The following is a 24,361-nucleotide window of genomic DNA, read 5'->3' as shown; positions in this document are numbered from 1 at the left end:
AACTTAAAATAAAAAAAATAAAAAAAAATAGGCCAGGTGCGGTGACTCATATCTGTAATCCTAGCACTTTTGGAGGCCAAGGTGGGAGGATACCTTGAGCCCAGGTGTTCGAGACCAGCCTGGACAATGTAAGGAGACCCTGACCCTAAAAAACCATAATAAATAAATAAATAAATAAAGTGGTAATATATTGAGGCTACAAAAAAATTTTAAAAAGGCTGGGTGCGGTGGCTCATGACTGTAATCTCTTTGGGAGATTACACTTTGGGAGGCTGAGGCAGGCTATCACCTGAGGTCAGAAGTTTGAGACCAGCCTGGCTAACATGGTGAAACCCCATCTCTACTAAAAATACAAAAATTAGCTGGGTATGGTGGCGTGTACCTGTAGACCCAGCTACTCGGGAGGCTGAGGGAGAAGAATTGCTTGAACCTGGGAGGTGGAGGTTGCAGTGAGCCAAGATCGCACCACTGCACGCCAGCCAGGGTGACAGAGTGAGACTCCATCTCAAAAAAATAAAATAAAATAAAATAAAAAACAATAGGCGGCCGGGCGCGGTGGCTCACACCTGTAATCCCAGCACTTTGGGAGGCCGAGGTGGGCGGATCACCTGAGGTCAGGAGTTCGAGACTAGCCTGGCCAACATGGTGAAACCCTGTCTCTACTAAAAATACAAAAATTAGCTGGGTGTGGTGGCACACGCCTGTAATTCCAGCTACTCGGGAGGCTGAGGCAGGAGAATCGCTTGAACCCAGGAGACGGAGGTTGCAGTGAGCCAAGATCATGCCATTGCACTCCAGCCTGGGCAACAAGAGCGAAACTCCATCTGAAAAAAACAAAACAAATCAAAACAAACAGGCTCAGTACCCAACCTCAAGGCCTCAGCATCTGGTCTAGATATAAGAGGTTCTGGGAAAGGCCCCCTTTGGAGACAGCAGACTGCATCAGGCACACTTCAGTTCCAGAAATGGCCCCCAGATGCCCACAGAATCAAGTGTAACCACCTTAGGGCCTAGAGGCTCAAACACACATTTCTCAGATTCATCTCCTTCGAACTCCTCAGCAAATCCTAGGCCATGCCCATTCCCTGTCATGCTAGGCACTCCATATCTGCATGCCCTGGTTGCTCCTTCAAGCCCTTGTCTGTCCTCTGTCCTCAAAAACCAAGTCTTCTTAAATTTGTAAGAAACAATGTTGATGCACCACCTTCTAGGGTATAAAAGAAATATATAGCTAGTGGTACCGAGATAATAGCTAGCTTAAAGATAAAATAGCCTTTTCCTTACAGTAATTTATATGCTATAATATAACCTCCCTCCCAGAAAATGTCAATATTAAGTTTCCCTGGTAGTTTTCCTGATAAATAGACTTAAGCTTTGAGTCTTGAAAAACAATCAAAATGCATTTTCAAACAACTGGCTTCCCCCAGTAATTACCTGCCAAGATGAATGAGCTACACACCCTTCAAAGGGCTTCAAATGAAAGGTAAGGCTGCTACAGACAGAAGAGAAAGACAGGCTGGGCATGCTGACTCATGCCTGTAATCCCGGCACTTTGGGAGGCCAAGGCAGGAGGACTGCTTGAGCCCAGGAGTTCAAGAACAGCCTGGGCAACATAGGGAGACCCCCATCTCTACAAAACATTTTTCTAAAAATTATCCGGGCATGGTGGTGCACTCCTGTGGTCCTGGCCTGGAGGACAGAGTGAGACCCCCAGAAATATACATGTGGGCTGCACAAAAGTGGAAAGGATCTTGATTGGGGCTCTAGTCTCAGGCTGATGCTCACTCGCTGGATGGTGGTGGAAAATTTTGTAACCTCTCTGAACCTCCATTCTCCGGTCTACAAAATAAGACAGTAAATGACCATGAAGATCCCTTCTTTTTTTTTTTTTTTTTTGAGATGGTCTCACTTGTCGCCCAGGCTGGAGTGCATGGCACGATCTCGGCTCACTGCAAGCTCCACCTCTGGGTTCACGCCATTCTCCTGCCTCAGCCTCCCGAGTAGCTGGGACTACAGGTGCCCGCCACCATGCCTGGCTAATTTTTTTGTATTTTTAATAGAGACGGGGTTTCACCATGTTAGCCAGGATGGTCTCGATCTCCTGACCTCGTGATCCACCCACCTCAGGCTCCCAAAGTGTTCGGATTACAGGCGTGAGCCACCGCGCCCGGCCCATGAAGATTCCTTCTAACTGCTGCAATATATTCTTTTCTCCCTTCAAGATCTTGCACAAAAACACCAGTCATATAAGTCATGTCTTCCTCTTTATTCCTACAGCATTTTCTTGTATACTCTTACTGAACTTCATTCATTGCACCTCAGCGTTCACTGAGTATATAACTGTGTGAGCTGTCAGAAGTCAGAAGTGGTATCTTACTCAGCTCTAAGTCCTACCATGCTCAAACAGTACCTTGTCCATGGTGATGAACTCCATTCATTTGTTGATGTGAGCTAAATGTTGAACTCTGGTGATCCTCAATTTTGTTCTACTTGATCCTCCACCGCCTTCCTACCCTGACCACTGACTCAATCGAGAATCACTGGTTTGCTGTTAGGTGACTCAGCACTGATCTGTCAGGAATGGAGTGAGTAAAGAAGGAGTCCAGGTGGAGGGCAGCCTTGGACACAAGCTGGGGGCGATTTATATTTGACTTTCAAGCTTACAGTGTAAGGAAGATGGACTCACGATGAAAACAGCAAGAACTGACTCATAGTGAGCGCTCACTCTGTGTGTCAGGCACTGTGCCAAATGCTTACGTGGATCAAGCCTCAAAACAATGCTATCAAGGACAGACTATCATCATCCTCATTTTGCAGATGAGGAAACCAAGGTAGAGAGTGGTTAAATATTTGCTCCAGGTCACCAACTAGGTCATGGGGCAAGTATCCAGGCAATCTGACTCCAAAGTCCACTTTCTTAACTATAACTGCTAGTAAGTACAAAGGTGATTATGAAGGCACATTTACAATTCCAACACCTGTATCATGATTTCCATCTATTCTCAACACATAGTAGATGCAACAAGCAACAATTCTTAGCCTTACACGTTAAAGGTAGTTATAAAAACTGTTACTTTCAATCCCAGCACTTTGGGAGGCCGAGGCGGGCAGATCACAAAGTCAGGAGTTCGAGACCAGCCTGGCCAATATGGTGAAACCCCATCTCTACCAAAAATACAAAAATTAGCCACATGTGGTGGTGCACGCTTATAATCCTAGCTACTCAGGAGGCTGAGGCAGGAGATCTGCTTGAACCCAGGAGGCAGAGGTTGCAGTGAGCTGAGATTGTGCCACTGCACTCCAGCCTGGGCAATAGAACGAGACTCCGTCTCAGAAAAAAAACAAAAACAAAAAACCTGTTACTTTCTGCTGGGCACAGTGGCTTATGCCTATAATCCCAGCACTTTGGGAGGCCAAGGCCAGAGGATCACTTGAGCCCAGGAGTTCAAGATCAGTCTGGGCAACGTGGTGAGACTGCATCTCTACAAAAAATACAAAAATTACCCTGGCATGGTGGTGTACACCTGTAAGCCCAGCTACTCAGGAGGCTGAGGTGGGAGGATCACCTGAGCCCAGGAAGTCAAGGCTGCAGTGAGCTATGATTGCACCACTGCACTTTGGCCGGGGCAACAAAGCGAGACCATCTTTAAAAAAAACAAAAAACAAAAATAAAAACAGTTACTCTCTTTATTAAACTTATTTATTTATTTTTATTTATTTATTTATTATTTATTTTTGAGATGGAGTCTTGCTGTGTTGCCCAGGCTGGAGTGCAGTGGCGTGATCTCGGCTCACTGCAACCTCTGCCTCCCAGGTTCAAGTGATTCTCCTGCCTCAGCCTCCTGAGTAGCTGGGATTACAGGCGCCTGCCACTAAGCCCAGCTAATTTTTTGTATTTTTAGTAGAGATGGGGTTTCGTCGTGTTGGCCAGGCTGGTCTCGAACTCCTGACCTCAGGTGAGCCCCCTGCCTTAGCCTCCCAAAGTGCTGGGATTACAGGCATGAGCCATCATAAATTTATTTTTAATATATATTTTTAGCTGACTCTTGCTCCTCTCTGGAAAAACTGTTATTTTCTGCACCAGGTTCCTCTCTAGGAAATCATCAGCTGATTAGAAAACATGAACTTCTCAGCTGGGCACAGTGGCTCACACCTGTGATCCCAACACTTTAGGAGGCCGAGGCGGGAGGATTGCTTCCATGACCATGCCCCTGCACTCCAGCCTGGGTGGGAGAGGGAGATGGTGTCTCAAAAAAAAAGAAGGAAGGAAGGGAGGAAGGGATGGGAGGGAGGGAGGGAGGGAAGGAAGAAAAATATGAATTTCTAGAAGAACTGCCAACGTTAGCCTCTGCATTTCAAAATGATGGGCCCCAGGAGCAAGAGACAGAGAAGATGGAAACAGACAAGATGTGGGGGCCCTAAAACTGCTTCTCTTCACATCTGTATCCTTAGCACCAGGCTCACAGTTTGACACACAATAGGCACTTAATAAAAATGCTGTTTATGGGAAATGTTTCAACCCTCCTCTAAAACACTCATGGAGAAAAGGAAGGGAAATGAAAAAGAACCAGGCAGAACATATCAAGTTTGATTTAATAAAGGTTCAGTGTGGGCTGGGCGTGGTGGCTCACACCTGTAATCCCAGCACTTTGGGCGGCTGAGGCAGGTAGATCACAAGGTCAGGAGTTCAAGACCAGCCTGGCCAACATGGTGAAACCCTGTCTCTACTAAAAATACAAAAATTAGCTGGGCGTGGTGGTGGGCACCTGTAGTCCCAGCTACTTGGGAGGCTGAGGCAGGAGAATCGCTTGAACCCGAGAGGCAGAGGTTGCAGTGAGCCAAGATTGCGTCACTGCACTCCAGCCTGGGCGACAGAGTGAGACTCTGTCTCAAAAAATAAAATAAAATAGGTTCAGTGTGTGCCCGCTCTGGGCAAGGCACCAAGCGCACAGCATGCTGCTTTCTAGAGTCAGGGCTGCAAGTGGAAAGACGGGAGACTTCCTACCTACCGGGTGGGAATATAGGTCAGTATGACCTTTCTGAAATGCAATTCTGCAGTATAAAACCAAAGCTTGTAAATATATTTACTCTCAGTCTAATAATTTCACTTCGTCATAAAATATTACTGCCCAAGAAAATAAGAATGCATGTTCATCAATCACTCAACAAAGATTTACTGAGCATCTACCAAGGGTGAGGCATTGTTCTAGGTGCTGGAGACATAGTAGTAAACAAAACAGAGGAAGTCCTTTCCTTCCTGGATTTTTTACATTCTAATGGGGACAGCAATGGTAAGCAAATGGGCATGTACTATAACGTGTAGTAGTGAGATCTACTTTGAAATAGACAGCAGATAAGGGTGTGGGGGTAGCTCATTTAAATAGGTGGTCAGGAAAAGCCTCTCTGAGCAGATGATATTTGAATGGAAACCTGAATTAGGTGTGAGAGAAAGACAACTGCCCAGAGAAAGAATTTTCTAACAGAAGGATTAGCAAGTATAAAGGCCCTGAAAATCAGGAATGTGTTAGGTGAGTTTGAAAAAAATCATAGGAGGCCCACTTCACACTTATTAGGATGGTTATTATCCAAAGAAAACAGAAAATTTAAGTGTTGAAAGGATGTGGAGAAAATGGAACTCCTGTGTATTGCTGGTGGGAAGGTTAAATGGCACAGCCATTGTGGAAGCCAGTATGTCAGTTCCTCAAGACATTAAACATAGAATTACCATATGATCTAGCAGTTCTCCTTCTGGGTATATACTCAAAAGAACTGTCTTTGTTTTTGTGACCCAATCTCACTCTGTCACCAAGGCTGGAGTGGAGTGGTTCTATTCACTATAGCCTTGACCCCCTGGGCTAAAGCAATCCTCCCTCCTAAGCCTCCCGAGTAGAGTTGCTGGGACTACGGGTGTGTGCCACCACAATGAGCTAATTTTTTCTTTTTTTTCCTTTGTAGAGACAGGGTTTTGCCATGTTGCTCAGGCTGATCTCAAGCTCCTAGGCTCAAGCAATCCTCCTGCCTCAGTCTCCCAAAGTGCTGGGATTACAGGCATTAACCACCGCACTAGAACAAGAAATTAGAGTAGGGACTCTGCCAGGGATTGTAGTTCACGCCTGTAATCCTAGCATTTTGGGAAGCCAAAGCAGAAGGATAACTTCAGGCCAGGAGTTTGAGACCAGGCTGGGCAACATAGCAAAACCCCATCTCTACAAAAAATTTAAAAATCAGCTGGGCATGGTGGTACATGCCTGTAGTCCTAGCTACTCAGGAGACTGAAGTGGGAGGATTGCTTGGGCCCAGGAAGTTGAGGCTGCAGTGAGCTGTGATCGCATGATTTCACTCCAGCCTGGGCAACAGAGCAAGACTCTGTTTCAACAACCACAAAAAATTCATACAGTAGGGACTCAAACAGATTTCTTTCCTTTTTTTTGAGACGGAGTTTCGCTCTTGTTGCCCAGGCTGCGGTGCAATGGCACAATCTTGGCTCACTGCAACCTCGCCTCCGGGTTCAAGCAATTCTCCTGCCTCAGCCTCCCTAGCAGCTGGGATTACAAGCACCCGCCACCATGCCAGCTAATTTTTGTATTTTAGTAAAGCTGGGGTTTCACTATGTTGGCCAAGCTGGTCTTGAATTCCTGACCTTGGGTGATGCACCTGCCTCAGCCTCCCAAAGTCCTGGGATTACAGATGTAAGACACTGCGCCCGGCTATTTTTTATTTTTTTATTTTTTTTTTTGAGATGGAGTCTCACTGTATCGCCCAGGCTGGAGGGCAGTAGCACAATCTCAGCTCACTGCAACCTCCGCCTCCTGGGTTCAAGCAATTCACATGCCTCACACCCCTGGGTAGATGGGATTACAGGCACCCACCACCATGCCTGGCTAGTTTATCTATTTTTAGTAGAGACGGGGTTTCACTATGTTGGCCAGTCTGGTCTTGAACTCCTGACTTCAGGCAATCCACCAGCCTCGGCCTCCCAGAGTGCTGGGATTACAGGCATGAGCCACCACACCTGGCTCAAACAGATTTCGAACCCATATTCATACTAGCATTATTCACGATAGTCAAAAGCTGGAAACAACCAAAATATTCATCAACAGATGAATGGATAAACAAAATGTGGTATATACATAAAATGGAATATTATTCAACCTTAAAAAGGAAGGAAACTCTGACACATGCTACAAAATGGCTGAACCTTGAAAGCATGATGTTAATTAAGTGAAATAAGCCTGACACAAAAGGACAAATATTGCATTATTCCATTTATATGAGGTTCATAGAAAAGTCAAATTCATATAGAGAAAGAAAGTAGAAGAGTGGTTCACAGGAGCTGGGGGGAGGAGGGAACGGGGAGTCACTGTTGAGTACAGAGTTTCAGATTGAAATGATGGAAGAGTTCTAGAGATGGATGGTGGTGATGGCTGCACAACAATGTAAGTGTACTTAATGCCAGTGAATCCTTTAATCAGAAAGGATTAAAGTGGTAAGTAGTAAATTTTGTGTTAAATATATTGTTTATCACAATGTTGTAGGAAATATCAGGACTGATGTGGCTGGAGTACAGTCAGCAAAGGGGAGAGTGGTGGCAGGTAACCCGCAGGACAGGCAGTAAGGGCCGTGTGGGCCAGGGGAAGGACTTCAGATTTCATTCTAAGACTGGGAGAAGCCACTGGGAGTTGTGACCAGAGGTGACAAAATCTGATTTACATTCTAAAGGCTCACTCTGGCTGCTGTGTGAAGAGGATCAAGAACAGAAATAGGAAAAGGATTAGAAGGTCACTGCAGTCACTCAGGTAATTCCTGAGATTACTTTGGAATCTCTCTTGAAGGTTTGCAAACAGCGTTAACTCAGGACTTAACCCTTCATTCTGGCAGCCGCGGTGCCCCGCCTTGTGAGTGTGTGTGTAAGAATTTGGCGCTCGCTGGCTGGGCGCGGTGGCTCAGGCCTGTAATCCCAGCACTTTGGGAGGCCGAGGCGGGCGGATCACGAGGTCAGGAGATAGAGACCATCCTGGCTAACACGGTGAAACCCGTGTCTAGTAAAAATACAAAAAAAAATTAGCTGTGGTGGTGTGGTGGCGGGCGCCTGTAGTCCCAGCTACTCGGGAGGCTGAGGCAGGAGAATGGTGTGCACCCGGGAGGCAGAGCTTGCAGTGAGCCGAGATCGTGCCACTGCACTCCAACCTGAGCGACAGAGCGAGACTCCGTCTCAAAAAAAAAAAAAAAAAAAAAAAAAAAAAAAAAAAAGAATTTGGCGCTCGCTGCTTCAGGCTCTAGCAGGAGACTGATCCTCTCCCTAGGGGCACTTCCACCGGAAACCCAGGTCCTCAACTTAAGGCTTTCCCACAAAAAAAAAACCACACCATGCCCTGCCTGTCTCCTCTAGGGCTGGATGGGGAACAAGGAGAATGGCTGATCGTTAAATCCCCATGAAAGGTGGTGTTTAGCCCACTTCTGGCCTGCTAGGTTTGTTGTGATATGAGGGAAGAACATTTGCAGAAAGGCTAGTTCCGTGTACAGAAAGGCAGAGTTGAACTTGTCCCTAACTTGAACACGGATGAGCAGATTTTTCTGTAAAGGGCCTGAGCCGAGAGTAAAAATTTTAGGGAGCTACATATGGTCTTTGTTGTATATTCTTCTTTGTTGTTTTGTGTTTGTTTCTGTTGCTGGATCATATTACTTCTATATTTAATTATCATATGAATCATATGGTAATTGTTGGGTCATACGGTAATTCTGTGTTTAATTTTTTGAGGAATCACCATACCATCTTAACAGTATCTGCACCACCAGCAATGCACAGGACTCCAATTTCTCTGCATCCTCACCAACATTTATTTCTCTCTCTCTCTCTCTTTTTACTTTTTATTTTTAGAGACAAGGTCTCGCTCTGTCATCCAGGCTGGAGTGCAGTGGCACAATCATAGCGCACTGTAGCCTGGAACTCCTGGGCTCAAGCAATCCTCCCACCTTAGCCTCTCCATGAGCCATCACACCAGGGTTTTTTTGTTGTTGTTGCTATTTTTTTTTGTCTTCATAATAGCTATCATAATGGGTGTGAAGTGGTATCACAACATGTTTTTGTTTGTTTGTTTTGGTTTTTTTTGTTTTTTGTTTTTTTTGTTTGTTTGTTTGTTTGTTTTTTTGAGACGGAGTCTCCCTCTGTCGCCCAGGCTGGAGTGCAGTGGCGCGATCTCCGCTCACTGCAAGCTCCGCCTCCCGGGTTCACGCCATTCTCCTGCCTCAGCCTCTCCGAGTAGCTGGGACTACAGGCGCCCGCCACCACGCCCGGCTAATTTTTTTGTATTTTTAGTAGAGACGGGGTTTCACCGTGGTCTCGATCTGACCTCGTGATCCGCCCGCCTCGGCCTCCCAAAGTGCTGGGATTACAGGCTTCAGCCACCGCGCCCGGCCCTGTTTGTTTGTTTTTTGAGATGGAGTCTTGCTCCATCACCCAGGGTGGAGTGCAGTGGCACGATCTCGGCTCACTGCAACCTCCGCCTCCCAGGTTCCAGCAATTCTCCTGCCTCCTGAGTAGATGAGACTACAGGCACCTGCCACTACGCCCAGCTAATTTTTGTATTTTTAGTAGAGACGGGGTTTCACCATGTTGGCCAGGCTGGTCTTGAACTACTGACCTCAGGTGATCCACCTGCCTCGGCCTCCCAAAGTGCTGGGATTACAGGCGTGTGCCACCGCACCTGGCCTCAACATGGTTTTGATCTGCATTTACCTAATGACTAGTGAAGTTGAGCATCTTTTCATGTGCTTATTGACCATTTGTACATCTTCTTTGGAGAAGTGTCTATTGAGATTCTTTGCCTTTTTTTTTTTTTTTTTTTTTTAATTTTTTTACAGACAGAGTTTCACTCTGTCACCCAGGCTGGAGCACGGTGTCGTGATCAGAGCTCACTGTAACTTCAAACTCCTGGCTTGCCCATTTTGTTTTTTTTTTTTTTTGAGACGGAGTCTCGCTCTGTTGCCCAGCCTGGAGTGCAGTGGCACGATCTTGGCTCACTGCAAGCTCTGCCTCTCGGGTTCACACCATTCTCCTGCCTCAGCCTCTCCGAGTAGCTGGGACTACAGGCGCCCGCCACCACGCCCGGCTAATTTTTTGTATTTTTAGTAGAGACGGGGTTTCACCGTGGTCTCGATCTCCTGACCTCGTGATCCGCCCGCCTTGGCCTCCCAAAGTGCTGGGATTACAAGCGTGAGCCGCCGCGCCCAGCCTGGCTTGCCCATTTTTTAACTGAGTTGTTTGTTTTTTGGTTGTTGAGCTGTGTTTTTTTTTTCTACAATCATTTAAACATGTAAAAACCATTCTTAGCATATAAGCCATTAAAAAAAAAAAAAAAGGTCAGCTGGGCGCGGTGGCTCATGCCTGTAATCCCAGCACTTTGGGAGGCCGAGGTGGGCAGATCACGAGGTCAGGAGTTCAAGACCAGCCAGGCCAAGAGAGTGAAACCACATCTCTACTAAAAATATAAAAATTAGCCAGGCGTGGTGGCGGGTGCCTGTAATCTCAGCTACTCCGGAGACTGAAGCAGAGAATTGCTTGAACCCGGGAGGCAGAGGTTGTAGTGAGCCGAGATTGCACCACCATGCTCCAGCCTGGGCAACAGCGAGGCTCCATCTCAAAAAAAAAAAAAAGGTCATGGGCCATTTGCCCCCTCAAACTGTAGTTTGCCCTACTCCTTCATTTTACATTTGGGGAAAGTCAGGCCCTGAGAGAGGCAGTGACTGCCCTTGGTCTCCTGATTCTCAAGTAAAGTCGTTGCAGTGGTCTCTTTAGCTACTACTTCATTCATTCAACAAATACTTATTGAGAACCTGCTATGTTCCAGTCACCAGGTAAGGAGCTGCTACAGAAGAGCATGAATCATATCTGGTCCTCAGAAGTAGGAGTGCAGAGGGGATTAAGGCATGAGACAAATAATCACTCAGATAAATACATAATTGCAAACTGAAATATGTGCTAGAAAAAAGAAAAACTAGCTGCCATGAAACAGAATATAGGCAAGGCTTCTCTGAGGATGCCATTTCGACTGAGTTCTGAAGGACAAGTAAAAGCAACTCAGATTAGCAGAAGGGGAGGAAGAGCATTCCTGGCAGAGGAAAATGTATGAATGAGCTAAGAAATTCTGTTGAGTATTGGCTGCGTGCGGTGGCTCACGCCTGTAATCCCAGCACTTTGGGAGGCCAAGGTGGGTGGATCACGAGGTCAGGAGATCAAGACCATCCTGTGAATGGTGAAACCCTGTCTCTACTAAAAATACAAAAAATTAGCTGGGCGTGGTGGCGGGCGCCTGTAGTCCCAGCTACTCAGGAGGCTGAGATGGGAGAATGGCGTGAACCTGGGAGGCAGAGCTTGCAGCCACTGCACTCCAGCCTGGGTGACAGAGCAAGACTCCGTCTCAAAAAAAAAAAAAAAAAAAAGAAAAGAAAAGAAAAGAAATTCTATTGAGTATTTTATTAGAAGTGCTAAATAGGGTTTTCAGGGAGTAGCAAGATCATTCCATTTTCTGTGAGGAGAATTGGAGAGGCCCAATAGGTCAGAATGGAATAGGCTGAAAGCAGAAACAAGTTGGCAGGCTCCTCTAAACATTCAGCTGAGTGGATGGGGGCCTGGGCTGGAGCAGTGGTCGTAGAGATAGAGAGGGTGAACAGGTTTGGGGATTATTTGGGAGGCTGACTCATCAGGACCCGGTGATGTTCTAGATGGCAGGAGTGAGAGGATAGGGAGGTACTGAGAATGACTCCAGGTTCCTAGCTTGAATGGATGGATGGTGGTGCCATAAGATGGGGAAATCCAAGGAAGGAGCAGGTTTGGAGAGAGAATTGAAAGAGTTCAATTTTTTTTTTTTTTTTTTTTTTTTTTTTGAGACAGATTCTAGCCCCGTCACCCAGGCTGGAGTGCAGTGGCTTGATCTCAGCTCACTGCAACCTCCGCCTCCCAGGTTCAAGCGATTCTCCTGCCTCAGCCTCCCAGTAGCTGGGACTACAGGCACGTGCCACCGCGTCTGGCTAATTTTTATATTTTTAGTAGAGATGGAATTTCACCCTGTTGGCCAGGCTGGTCTAAAACTCCTGACCTCAGGTGATCTGCCTGCCTGGGCCTCCCAAAGTGCTGGGATTACAGACATGAGCCACTGCGCCTGGCCAATTTTTGGATGTAGTAAGATTTAGACCACTGTGAAACATCCAAATGGAGGGATCAAACAGGCAGATAGATACACGGATTTGAGAGTCAGAGAAGTAGTCTAAACACAAGTTAAATTTGGTGGTGGTGCTCATCACTACCACTGAACCGTGCTGGACAGGGCCAGGGAGGCTTAGTAGAAGGAGCAGAGGCCTGAGCTGGACATCAGGGCATCAGGGCATCAGGGTTCTAGTCCCAATTCTGCCACTAACCACCTTCTCTGAGCTGCAGTTTCACCATCAGTAACACAGGGAGCTTGGCCTCCATCAGGGATTCTTTGACTTTTGGATTAAAATTCCCTCCTCTGGCCGGGCGTGGTAGCTCATGCCTATAACCCCAACGCTTTTCAGAGGCCAAGGCGGGAGGACTGCTTGAACCCAGGAGTTCAAGACCAACCTGGCCAACATGGTGGAACCCAATCTCTACAAAAATACAAAAATTAGCCAGGCATGGTGGTGCACACCTGTGGTCCCAGCTACTTTTGAGGCTGAGGTGGGAGGATTGCTTGAGCCCATGAGGCGGAGTTTGCAGTGAGCAGTAATCATGCCACTGACTCCAGCATGGGTAACAGAGAGAGACCCTGTGTAAAAAAATAAAAAGAAAAAAAAAAAAGAAAAGAAAAGAAAAGAAAAAAAGTCCTCTTCTCCTCCAGAATAAATACAAAAAAAAAAAAAAAAAAAATCACACATGATTTTCAGAGGTTCCTTCACCCAGTTCCTAGAGCCTTTCTGTAGAGGTCAAATTGAGAACTCCTAGGCTATTTGGACAACCAGTTTAGGAGTTCTTCCTTGTATACACTTTAAATATTTGTTTGTCTTCTAGGTTGCCCTATGACAGGTATTAAACCATGGTGTGAGGACACCAGGGCCTAGGTCTCTCTTGCTTTCTACCAAAAAGTGTGTTGCCATGAAGCTAGCCAGTGTATCCAAAGTGTAAATGGGAGTAAGTGCTAGAAAGGAGAACGGCTGCTACGAAAAGAAAAATAGGTAAGGCCTCTTTGAGGGTGCCACCTACTTACGCTCCAACATAGACTGTATGTATTAATATATACATTTGCTTTCTTGGAATGCCCTGCCTCCATCTGCACATGTCCAAACTCTGCCCATTCTTCAAGGCCCCAAATACCTTCTCTACTTCCTTTATTCCTTCTCTCAAACTGAAAGCAATCTCAGCCTACACTGAACATCCACAGCACTTTGTACCCCTCTTAAGGAACTTACCATGTCTCCCTTGGATGCATGAATCTTGCCTCCCCTATTAAAAGGCAGGAGCAGCACCTGTTACCCTTTATAGAGCAGCTTCACACATATCCCTTGTCTCATCTGAGTTAGAACTGGATCCCAGCCACCACTGCCCAGCTCAGACCTTGGTCTCTTGCCTAGACACCAGCCCCACCTGACCCCCTAGTGGCAGCTCTTCCATTCCTCCCACCCCCACCCATTTTCATTATGCACTCTAGTGTTGAATTTTCTTTTCTTTTCTTTTTTCTTTTCTTTTCTCTTTTCTTTTTTAGGAGAGGCAGGGTCTCACCGGTCATCCAGGCTGGAATACAGTGTCAAAATCATAGCTCACTGCAACTTCCCAGGCTCAAGTGATCCTCCCACCTCAGCCTCCCATGTAGCGGGGACTACAGGCGTATAACACCCTGCCCAGCTTTTTTTTAAAAAATAGAGAGACAGGGTCTCACTATGTTTCCCAGGCTGGTCTCAAACTCCTGGCCTCAAGCGTTCCTTCCACCTTGACCTCCCAAAGTGCTGGGATTGCAGGTGTGAGCCATCACACTCAGTCAAATACTTTCTTTAAAATCCAATTATGGGCAGGGCACAGTGGCTCACGCCTGCAATCCCAGCACTCTGGGAGACCAAGGCAGAAGGATTGCTTGAACCCAGGAGTTCGAGACCAGCCTGGGCAATATAGCTGGAGCCCATCTCCGGAAAAAAAAGAAAGCAAAAACAAACACAAAACAAATTAGCCAGGCATGATGATGCACACTTGCAGTCCCAACTACATGAGAGGCTGAGGTGGGATCACTTGAGCCCAGGAAGTCGAGGCTGCAGTGAGCTGTGATTGTGCCACTGCATTCCAGCCTGAATGAGAGTGAGATCTTTTCTCAAAAAATAGACATAAAAATAAAAAAAAAATCTGATTATGTAACTTCTCTAATTAATAGAGAATGGCTTCCAACTGACTTCCTCAGGAGTTCTCAACTTCAGGGTTAGACACTCTAGATTTCAACTGGGTGTGGTGGCTCACGCCTATAATCCCAGCACTTTGGGAGGCCAAGGCCAGCGGATCACTTGAGGTCCGGAGTTCAAGACCAGCCTGACCAACATGGTGAAATCCTCTCTCTGATAAAAACACAAAAATTAGCTGGGCATGGTGGCACATGCCTGTAGTCCCAGCTGCTCAGGAGGCTGAGGCAGGAGAATTCCCTGAACCTGGGAGGCAGAGGTTGCAGTGAGCCAAAATTGCATCACTGCACTCCAGCCTAGACAAGAGAGTGAGACTCCATCTCAAAAAAAAAAAAAAAAAAAAAAAAAACGCCTCCAGATTTCCCACTTGGATCTTGTGTGAAATGTCTCAAATAGTTTCTCACTATTAATAAAGTACTAATTAAATAATTTGCAGGCAGGGCATAGTGGTTCACACCTGTAATCCCAGCACTTTCGGAGGCCGAGGTGGGAAGATCACGAGGTCAGGAGTCCAAGACTGGCCTGGCCAACATGGTGAGACCCCATCTCTACTAAAAATACAAAAATTAGCTGGGCGTGGTGGTGGGCGCCTGTAATCCCAGCTACTTGGGAGGCTGAGGAAGGAGAATTACTTGAAACCGGAAGGCGGAGGTTGCAGTGAGCCGAGGTCATGCCACTGCACTCCAGCCTGGGCGAAAGAGCGAGACTCTGTCTCAAAAAATAATAATAGGCCGGGCGCGGTGGCTCATGCTTGTAATCCCAGCACTTTGGGAGGCTGAGGTGGGCGGATCACGAAGTCAGGAGATCGAGACCACGGTGAAACCCCATCTCTACTAAAAATAAAAATTATTAGCCGGGCATGATGGCGGGCGCCTGTAGTCCCAGCTACTCAGAGAGGCTGAGGCAGGATAATGGCGTGAACCCGAAAGGCGGAGGTTGCAGTGAGCCGAGATCGCGCCACTGCACTCTAGCCTGGGAGACAGAGCAAGACTCCGTCTCAAAAATAATAAAAATAATAATAATAATAAAGAATTTTAAAAATAATAATTTGCAAACATAGAGCACTTAGAATACTATCCAGAAAAAAAAATACTGTCTAGGACATAGTAAGCATTATACAGGTGTTAGGAATTATTAATCCTAAAATATTGAAACATGAGAGAGGTGGAGCAGATGCTTTTGATGCTTCATAGACATCTTATAGCCATTTCTGATTTCAGCTGCGGCTGCAGGGGACAGATTTGTGCAGGTTGACAGCATTTCTCAAGGGCCCTCTGGGTCTCTCTGATTTTCTGCCCCAGAGCTTCCTTTTCTCAAAAGCTCACTCACCCCATGACCAGGGCAGCCCGGAAGTACTGGGACATTAGTGGGCGCTAATTTTCTTTTTTCCTTTTCTTTTTTTTTTTGAGACAGAGTCTCGCTCTGTCGCCCAGGCTGTAGTGCAGTGGCGCAATCTCAGCTCACTGCAACCTCCGCCTCCCGGGTTCCAGCGATTCTCCTGCCTCAGCCTCCCAAGTAGCTGGGACTACAGGTGCGTGCCACCACGCCCGGCTAATTTTTGTATTTTTAGTAGAGACGGGGTTTCACCATATTGGTCAGGCTGGTCTCGAACTCCTGACCACGTGATCCGCCCGCCTCGGCCTCCCAAAGTGCGGGGATTACAGGCCTGAGCCACCGCGCCTGGCCTAATTTTCTTTCTTTCTTTTTTTGAGAGTCTTGCTCTGTCGCCCAGGATGGAGTGCAGTGGCGCGATCTCGGCTCAGTTGGGCACTAACTTTCATTCGACGAACGCCTCTCCTTCGTATATTGTTACAACTACCACCATGATCCAGGGGAAGATAACTGAAATCCTAAATCCAGCTTGATCAGTGTTTCACTCCCTGGCATCTTTATCACCACCTAAGGTAGCATGGAACTCTATACCATCTGCCTTAACCTTCTGATCCTCCTGCTTTTAGCCCACTAACTAGCACATGCTGAGAAGGGCATCGGCTACTTGAAAAGAGTCAATGGGCTTGAGTGGAAAAGAAAATAGAGACAGCAGGGTCATCGGTCACATTGGCAAGGGAGCATGAAAAGGGAATGGAGAGGCTTTGAGATCTGACTTTTCTTTCGTCCTAGGCTCTCAGTGGAAGAATTAAATCAGCCTGCAGAAGAGACTGAAATGAGGCACCTCTTGTCACAGTCAAGGCAGAAGCGGAAACGGAGGCCGAGACTGCGCAGGCGCAGAGGAGGCTAGCGTTCCCTTGCTGCCTCACCCCGCGGCCTCTAGCAGACAGGGACCACGGGGAGAGCACAGCCACCCGGCGCGAAGAGCCCTCTGTGCCCCGCTTCCTCTTGAGGCCCTCGGATCGTCCAGGAAATGTCTGGGAGCCCGCCTGCGGAGGGCATAGCGCCGACCCTCGCTCCCCGCCCAGGACTCGAATGAACCTGGAGAGCGGATGCCAGCCGCGACCGAGGCGCTAGGACAGGAAGGGCCGCCAGACCTCTCAGGATCAGCCTTCCTCGCCACCGTTCTCACCTCTTTGTCCGCTGCCTTCTCCTCAATGCCTAGCAGCGCGTACAGGTCCATCTGTAAGAGCTCCTTGGTCACTGCCATGGTTCCGGCCTGACGGATTCGTACTACAACTCCCAAGAGTCTAAGTGCGCGTGAGGACTGCCGGCTCCGAGCGGCGCCTAGCCCTCTGGGAATTGTGTTCTGGGTCAGGCTTGACTGACTCTGAGGGAGGCCGGCAGTCGTGAATTAACTACGACTCCCAGCAGCCCCCATTGCCGCCGCTGCAGTACGCTGGCTGCAGGAGAGGGTCCGGATTCCCTGCTACAGGTCGCGGCGGGACGGTGCCAGTGGGCGTGTGGGGTGGGGTGGGGTGGGGTGGGGTGGGGCGGGGCAGGGAAGGAAAGGGCGGAGCTGGGGTGAGGGTCCAAGGGGCCCAGGACTTGGCCGGCGTGATCTCAGCTCTGCAGACCCTGCGGTGCTGGGAGCCACCATGGAGAGTAGGTGCTACGGCTGCGCTGTCAAGTTCACCCTCTTCAAGAAGGAGGCGAGTCTTCCCTCCCCGAGGGCTGCAGGGCCAGGGAGGAGAGGAGGGAAAAGCGCGGGACTTAAGGTCCAAAGACTTGGTCTTACGACTCCTTTCCAGCTGTGTGGTTTTGATGAAGTCATTGATCCTCAGTTTCCATTTCTGTAGAATGGGGCTAACATTCCCTCGCTTTCAGGGTTTATGTGAGGGGCCAGTGAAGTGCTTTAGGTGAGAGTTCCCTGTGAACTGTAAAGCGCGCTGCAGTCATTTTTGCAAAGCTACTCTTTTCTGTCGGCCCAGTGTAGTATCTGGCGGTTTTCTTCTCTCCACCCTGCTCCTCCGAAGCGCGGTCTCGAAATAAGGATAATCACGGTTGGCATCAAGATTAAGTAAAATAATGTGTGTAAATTGTGAGGAATAAATCACATGATGAATGTTAAGTACTGGGTTTAGTGCCTGGCACATAGTAAGTACTTAATAAACGGAAGCTATTGTTAGCCCATCCTGAGCCAAGCCTCCCTCCATCTCTGCAAGAGCAGAGGAGGCATCGGCTCTGCCCTATCTCTCTGATTCTACTTTGTGGAAGAGTCAGTGGCCTGAAATACTGGGCTTTATCTATCTGTCTTCTACATCCCCGGGTCAGGGAATTGAAGACAGGGTAGAAAGCATGGGAATTTTGTATAAACCTTCATTTGGCTTGAATAAGGTACTGGAAACCGAGGAATTGCTTTACTCTCCACTCGTAGGCCTTAGGGGCCCCACTCCTCTTCCTCCTCCCAGCAGCTGGTCATAACTTCAGTGACTTCTCTCTGTGTGTGCTTGGAGAGTCCCTGGGAGCAGCCTGCAGGGGCGGGTGAGAGGTGGATCTCCCACTTCATGTTTCTTGTAGTACGGCTGTAAGAATTGTGGCAGGGCCTTCTGTTCAGGCTGCCTAAGCTTCAGTGCAGCAGTGCCTCGGACTGGGAACACCCAACAGAAAGTCTGCAAGCAATGCCACGAGGTCCTGACCAGGTAAGAGGCAGGCATGGGTGAAAGTTCAGCCAAGTATGGCAGTGGGCATCTGGCCAGCCCTCACAGCTTTGTACTCTGTGGCGAGAGTCAGCCGAGGAAGTGTTTGGAGGGGGGGCACTGCCTGGTGGGATGGCAGGATTTATAACACTAGATTTCTTCTCTGTAGAGGGTCTTCTGCCAATGCCTCCAAGTGGTCACCACCTCAGAACTATAAGAAGTAAGTGCTGAAGAGAAAAAGACAAAGAGGTTGGGGAAAGGATAAGGGAGCCATAGGGAAAGACCCTCCCCCCATCTTCTAGATGAAATGAGCACAGACAGGAGAATGCTCTCCTTTCGGGCTCCTGAGTGCCCTCTTGGGCTGGTAAAGCAGCTCTTCAGCCCTCTCTCCAGGACAGGCACTTGGTAGAGCTTGTCCTTTCAGCTGGACCCTCTGGCTGGTCAGCCAGGTTGGGCCGCAGGGTGACATGAGTGAGGGGCACAGCAGATCGCCCATTGGAGGCCTCCCTAGGTGCCCAGAAATGATTTGATTTGAATGGGGAACAGTGAGTGGGTGCCTTCACTCTTCCCCTCTGCCTTCTTCAAGAGCCTCTATCTCATATCCTGCCAGGCGTGTGGCAGCCTTAGAAGCCAAGCAGAAGCCCAGCACTTCCCAGAGCCAGGGACTGACCCGACAAGACCAGATGATTGCTGAGCGCCTAGCACGACTCCGCCAGGAGAACAAGCCCAGTGAGCAGGGGCAGATGGGGTTGCCTAGAGGACACAGTCCAGGGCTTCTGGGACTGAGATGCCTCTGGCCCTTACAAGGCTCCTCCCATGCCAATTGCAGAGGTAGTCCCCTCACAGGCAGAGATAGAGGCACGGCTGGCTGCGCTAAAGGATGAACGTCAGGGTTCCATCCCTTCCACCCAGGAAATGGAGGCACGACTTGCGGCGTTACAGGGCAGAGTTCTACCTTCTCAAACCCCCCAGCCGGTGAGTATTATGGCTTAGGAGAGAAGTGGGGGTGCTAGGGGGAGGACCCAGCAGAAGCCCAGATACAGGTATTGGAGTGGTACAAAAGTAATTGCGGTTTTTGTCATTACTTTTAATTGCAAAAACCTCAGTTACTTTTGCACGAATCTTTGTACTTTATGTACTTTGCAGGAGTTGGCAAAGCCTCCCACCCCTACCTCCTGATCCTCAGGCCTGCTACCAGACCCGGGGACCAGGGACAAATAGCACGATTGGGTAGGGCAGGAAAAAGTGGCCCCTCAGTCCTGTTGGGGACTACCAGACCTACTTGATTATGTGGGCCCTGGATCCTTCTCCTTTCCCTGGGCTTTGAGAACTACTTAGCATCCATCCCTGACCTAGACTGCTTCTGGGCTACCCCTGCTCTCCACTGAGGTTTCCTCGTCTGTGCAGGCACATCACACACCAGACACCAGGACCCAAGCCCAGCAGACACAGGATCTGCTAACGCAGCTGGCAGCTGAGGTGGCTATCGATGAAAGCTGGAAAGGAGGAGGTCCAGGTAACCCCTCCACTTGGCTCCCTAGGAATCTGCCCCACCTCTTTCCCCAGACTGGAGCGGCTCTGCTGTCCACCCTCTGGGAGATGAATATAAATCAGAGAGTGATCAACATTATAAGAGTTACCATTCATTGAGTGCTTACTCCAAAGGGAGCCAGTGTAAGCCTAGTGTTTAAGTGCACGGGCTTTAGAATCAGACAGTGATTCCCATTTCTACCACGTATTAGCTGTGTGATGCTGGACAAGTTACTTGACCTAAGTCTCACTTTCCTCATATGTAAAATGAAGGTATGTATGGAAAAACCTACCTCACAGGGAAATCATGAGGAGTAAATGAGATAATCCAATAAGTGCTTGGGAACATATCTGACGCAGAGTGAGTACTCAGTGAATATTCTCTGCAATCATGATGTTGATAAGGAGGAAGAAACTATTTAGTAGCACCAGCTCAGTAGCCATATGGGCTTCATGGCTACTATCTTGGACAGCACAGATATAGAACATGATATGGAATGTTTCCATCATCATAGAACATTCTGTTGGACAGTGCTGTTTGATCAGAGCAGTGTTTTTCAACAAAGGATGATTTTGCCCCCCAGGCTACTTGTGGCAACATTTAGAGACTTTTTGGTTGTCACAACCCAGAGGATATTACTGGCACCTACAGGATAGAAGCCAGGATGCTACTAAATCTACTATGTCACAGGACAGCACATCACGATGAAGAATTACCCGGTCCAAAGTGTCAAGCGAACTAAGATTGAGAAATCCTGCTTTAGAGGCGCAATCTCATTGAATATCCTCAATAATCTTATGATGCCAGGTGTGGTGGCTCATGCCTGTAATCCTAAGCACTTAAGGAGGCAGAGGCAGGAGGGAGGATAGCTTGAGCCGGGGAATTTAAGACCTGCTTGGGCAACATAGCAAGACCCTGTTAAAAAAAAAAATCTTATAAGGTATATACTATTCTTTTTTATAAATGAGGAAGTAGGCCTGGTGAGCCTGAGGAACTTGACCAAGATCACACAGTTATTAAGCTGCAGAGATGAGACTTAAACCTAAAGCTGTGATTTTAAACCTCTTGCTCTGAAACACTAAACTGAAGGTGACTGTGTCGGAGCCACATCTAATCTGGTAAAATTCTTCCTGCCCAGTGATATACAAGCTCTTAGCTTCCTTCATTGCCCTGTCTGTGCTAATCCCAGGAAATGCTAATTCCTGCCCTGAAAGGCAAAGAGATCGGCTGAACCTGGGCCTCATCATGTCTTGATCCTTTAGGGCAGTGATTCTCAAACCATAGGACGCCCACCCTTAGGGCAGAATGTTAAAATATCAGGTAGATGGGGATGGATGTGGTTGGAAAAGATATGGCTAAAATTACTAGTTTTTTACATTTGGAAAAATGGAGGAATACTGATTTTATTTGTAACAGAAACCATAGGCGCTAGTGCTGAGCAAAAAGCTGATGATCTTGTGATTAGAAAGGGTTGAGAAAAGCCAGGCGTGATGGCTCACGCCTGTAATCCCAGCACTTTGGGAGGCCGAGGCGGGTGGATCACGAGGTCAGGAGTTGGAGACCAGCCTGACCAACATGTTGAAATGCCGTCTCTACTAAAAATACAAAAATTAGCCGGGCATGGTGGCACGTGCCTGTAATCCCAGTTACTCAGGAGGCTGAGGCAGGAGAAACACTTGAATCCAGGAGGCAGAGGTTGCAGTGAGCTGAGATCGCGCCACTGCACTCCAGCCTGGGTGACAGAACGAGACTCCGTCTCAAAAAAAAAAAAAAAAAAAAAAAAAGAGAAAATTATTAAAGAAAGGATTGAGAAGTGGGCTCATTGGCCTCTGAGGAGAGATATTGGGATGTCTCTGCCTCCCTGATGGCATTACCCTTTCCAGCTGCCTCTCTCCAGAATGACCTCAACCAGGGTGGCCCAGGGAGCACTAATTCCAAGAGGCAGGCCAGCTGGTCCTTGGAGGAGGAGAAGAGCAGACTGCTGGCTGAGGCAGCACTTGAGTTGCGGGAGGAGAACACGAGGCAGGAACGGATTCTGGCCCTGGCCAAGCGACTTGCTGTGCTGCGGGGACAGGACCCCGAGAGAGGTGAAGGCTGGGGAGCAACTGCTCACTGGTATCCCTTGGTCAAGGCCTCCCTGGCAGGGCTGAGTCAGGTGCTGGGGGTATTTGCGCCCAGAGATCTGCTGAGCCCAGCCCAGAGCCACAAGGAAGGTGGTAGAGCAAAGCAGTGGGTGAGGAGTCAGGGGCAGCCATGAGGGCAGGGGACCTTCAGTCCATTCAGGGGCTGAGGCTTCCGCTCTGGCCCCCAACCTAGCCCTCAGGCCTGCTTCAGTGATGGCCCAGCCCTGCAGGGCTGGGGCAGGCAGGGACAGGTCATCAGGGTGGCTGAAAAGGCTTCTCAGCTCTGGAATAAGTGCCCCTGGGAACCGAACCAGTTCTGGGAGGCAGGAGGGCAGCCACTCGTGAAATCTCTCACCCTCACTCCCCCTTCCCCTGTTCCCATCTCTCCCTCTTACAAGTGACCCTCCAGGACTATCACCTCCCAGACAGTGATGACGACGAGGATGAGGAGACAGCCATCCAGAGAGTCCTGCAGCAGGTGGGCCTGGCTTACCCACCCGCCACCCCTTGTCCCATCTCCGCCTCATTGCCCCACCTCCACTCTGGGGCTGGGTGGACAGTAACTGTGAAGCTCCTGTTCTCTTTGGGTCCCCGCTGTCCCTGTGACCCAGACCTGCCCACTGGTCCCTGGAGATAGGGAATCAGAAGCCACAGGCCACAAGTAAAGAAAAAGATGAGTTTGAGAAGCTAAGTCCACAGTGCACAGAAATACTGGGAGTTGGAGGGCCTGGGCCTGAAGCAGGGGAGTGGTACCTCTTCATCCTGTCCACAGCTCACTGAAGAAGCTGCCCTGGATGAGGCAAGTGGCTTTAACATCCCTGCGGAGCAGGCTTCTCGACCCTGGACCCAACCCCGCAGGGCAGAGCCCGAGGTGAGAAAAGCCCCAGATGCAGAGCCCCAGGCCGCCCCCAGCCTTGCTTCCTGCCTGGCTGACTGCTCCCGCAGCAGCTCCCACACCCCACTGGGTACCTTACTTCCTCCATTCCTCTCTGGTCCCTGAAGGCCCAGGATGTGGACCCCAGGCCTGAGGCTGAGGAAGAAGAGCTCCCCTGGTGCTGCATCTGCAATGAGGATGCCACCCTACGCTGCGCTGGCTGTGATGGGGACCTCTTCTGTGCCCGCTGCTTCCGGTGGGTACAGGTGGAATGTGCTGTGGGAGAGCTCAAGGGCTGCCTGGATCCCTGACTTGTATCCCTTTGTTCCACAGAGAGGGCCATGATGCCTTTGAGCTTAAAGAGCACCAGACATCTGCCTACTCTCCTCCGCGTGCAGGCCAAGAGCACTGAAGACACCCTGGTCCTCCCGGAAGGGCAGTCCCACAGGCAGCGGCACCCATTTCTGGGCCCAGCCACAGGATGTCCAATGGGAGAGCTTGTCTGGCTCTACTGATGATGGATAGGCCCCTTCCTGAGCCTTGGTGTCCCTGGAATGAGGAAAGATTCTCCATTCGAGAGGATGATTGGGAGGGAAGAAGTCGGGGCCCTCCTATTAGAAGCCCAGACTGGAAGTGAGAGGCATGATGGGGAGAGACCAGACTGAATCTACGGGTAAGCTCTGTAACCTGGCTCTAGGGCACAGGGCCCTCCCCTGGCACTTAGTGGATCTAATAAAGTATGTTGATTCATTGGGCCCAGCATCTCATTTCTACAACCCTGTGAGCCGGGGCCCTGTGAGAGGTGGCAGGAACAGAGCAGGCTGTAAGCACATTGTGGGGAATGAGGGAAAAGGTTGAGCCATCCTATGAACTTCTCCAGGCAGGAGCAGCCCTACCCATCCTGGTGGCCTCATAAGAAGTAAGCATGTGTATTCATTCAACTGAACTGTGCTCCAGCTCTGGGCAGCCCCACTTAGCCACCAGGCCCCACCATCTTGGATTCCTCAGCCTCTCTACTACTCACACAATGCACGCAAGAACAATGCACACACACCCTGCTTCCTGCCTTACTGGCAAAGAACCCCCACCTCCTACGGCTCCTGTCCCAACCTGCCTGCCGTTCAGTCTCATTATCTCTCTTCCAGTAATGCGCCCTAACTGGACCCCTGACCTCTCGGCATGTACCCTTTACATGCCTCTGCATTGCCTCTGCTGTTTCTCTTCCTGCCCCTGGCTGGAACCAACTATAAAGAGCCCTCGGGCTGAGGTCTACCTCCTGCATCATTTTTGGTTGGAGGAGCCTTTTCTGAGGCTCTCAGATCCAGCTAGGTTTTTCCTGTTACTTCCTCTCTAGGATTTGAAACTAGTCTTTGCTATTGGCGTCCCTCTTGTTGGTTATGCCAGGAGGCTG

At 48.9% G+C, this 24,361-nt stretch overlaps 2 protein-coding genes across 3 annotated transcripts in view; one reads left to right on the top strand and one right to left on the bottom strand.

The window, feature by feature from the left end:
• DNAJC17 (DnaJ heat shock protein family (Hsp40) member C17) overlaps window positions 1–17,019 on the bottom strand; it is a 39,505-nt gene extending 22,486 nt beyond the window's left edge. Inside the window, exon 1 of the mRNA XM_030814287.1 lies at window positions 16,916–17,019. Coding sequence (XP_030670147.1) covers window positions 16,916–16,993 — 78 coding nt within the window. The 5' untranslated portion in view covers window positions 16,994–17,019. The remainder of the gene's footprint in view (window positions 1–16,915) is intronic.
• ZFYVE19 (zinc finger FYVE-type containing 19) lies at window positions 16,535–23,705 on the top strand. 2 transcript variants are annotated; one of them, XM_030814285.1, is made up of 11 exons: window positions 16,535–17,435; window positions 18,304–18,425; window positions 18,592–18,642; window positions 19,033–19,151; window positions 19,252–19,397; window positions 19,830–19,938; window positions 21,837–22,040; window positions 22,475–22,554; window positions 22,849–22,947; window positions 23,079–23,206; window positions 23,284–23,705. In XM_030814285.1, the coding sequence occupies exons 1-11, from the start codon at window positions 17,382–17,384 to the stop codon at window positions 23,360–23,362; spliced, it is 1,191 nt and encodes a 396-aa protein (XP_030670145.1). In that variant the 5' UTR covers window positions 16,535–17,381; the 3' UTR covers window positions 23,363–23,705. The 2 variants fall into 2 exon arrangements, with proteins under 2 accessions (XP_030670145.1, XP_030670146.1); XM_030814286.1 differs by having other exon boundaries at window positions 16,542–17,218.
• Window positions 23,706–24,361: the final 656 nt, after the last annotated feature.

This window comes from Nomascus leucogenys, chromosome 6 (genome assembly GCF_006542625.1).
Source record: "Nomascus leucogenys isolate Asia chromosome 6, Asia_NLE_v1, whole genome shotgun sequence".
In the NCBI taxonomy this organism is placed as follows: domain Eukaryota; kingdom Metazoa; phylum Chordata; class Mammalia; order Primates; family Hylobatidae; genus Nomascus; species Nomascus leucogenys.
The sequence above is the reverse complement of the archived record's forward strand: the minus strand, read 5'-3'. Positions and strand labels throughout refer to the sequence as shown.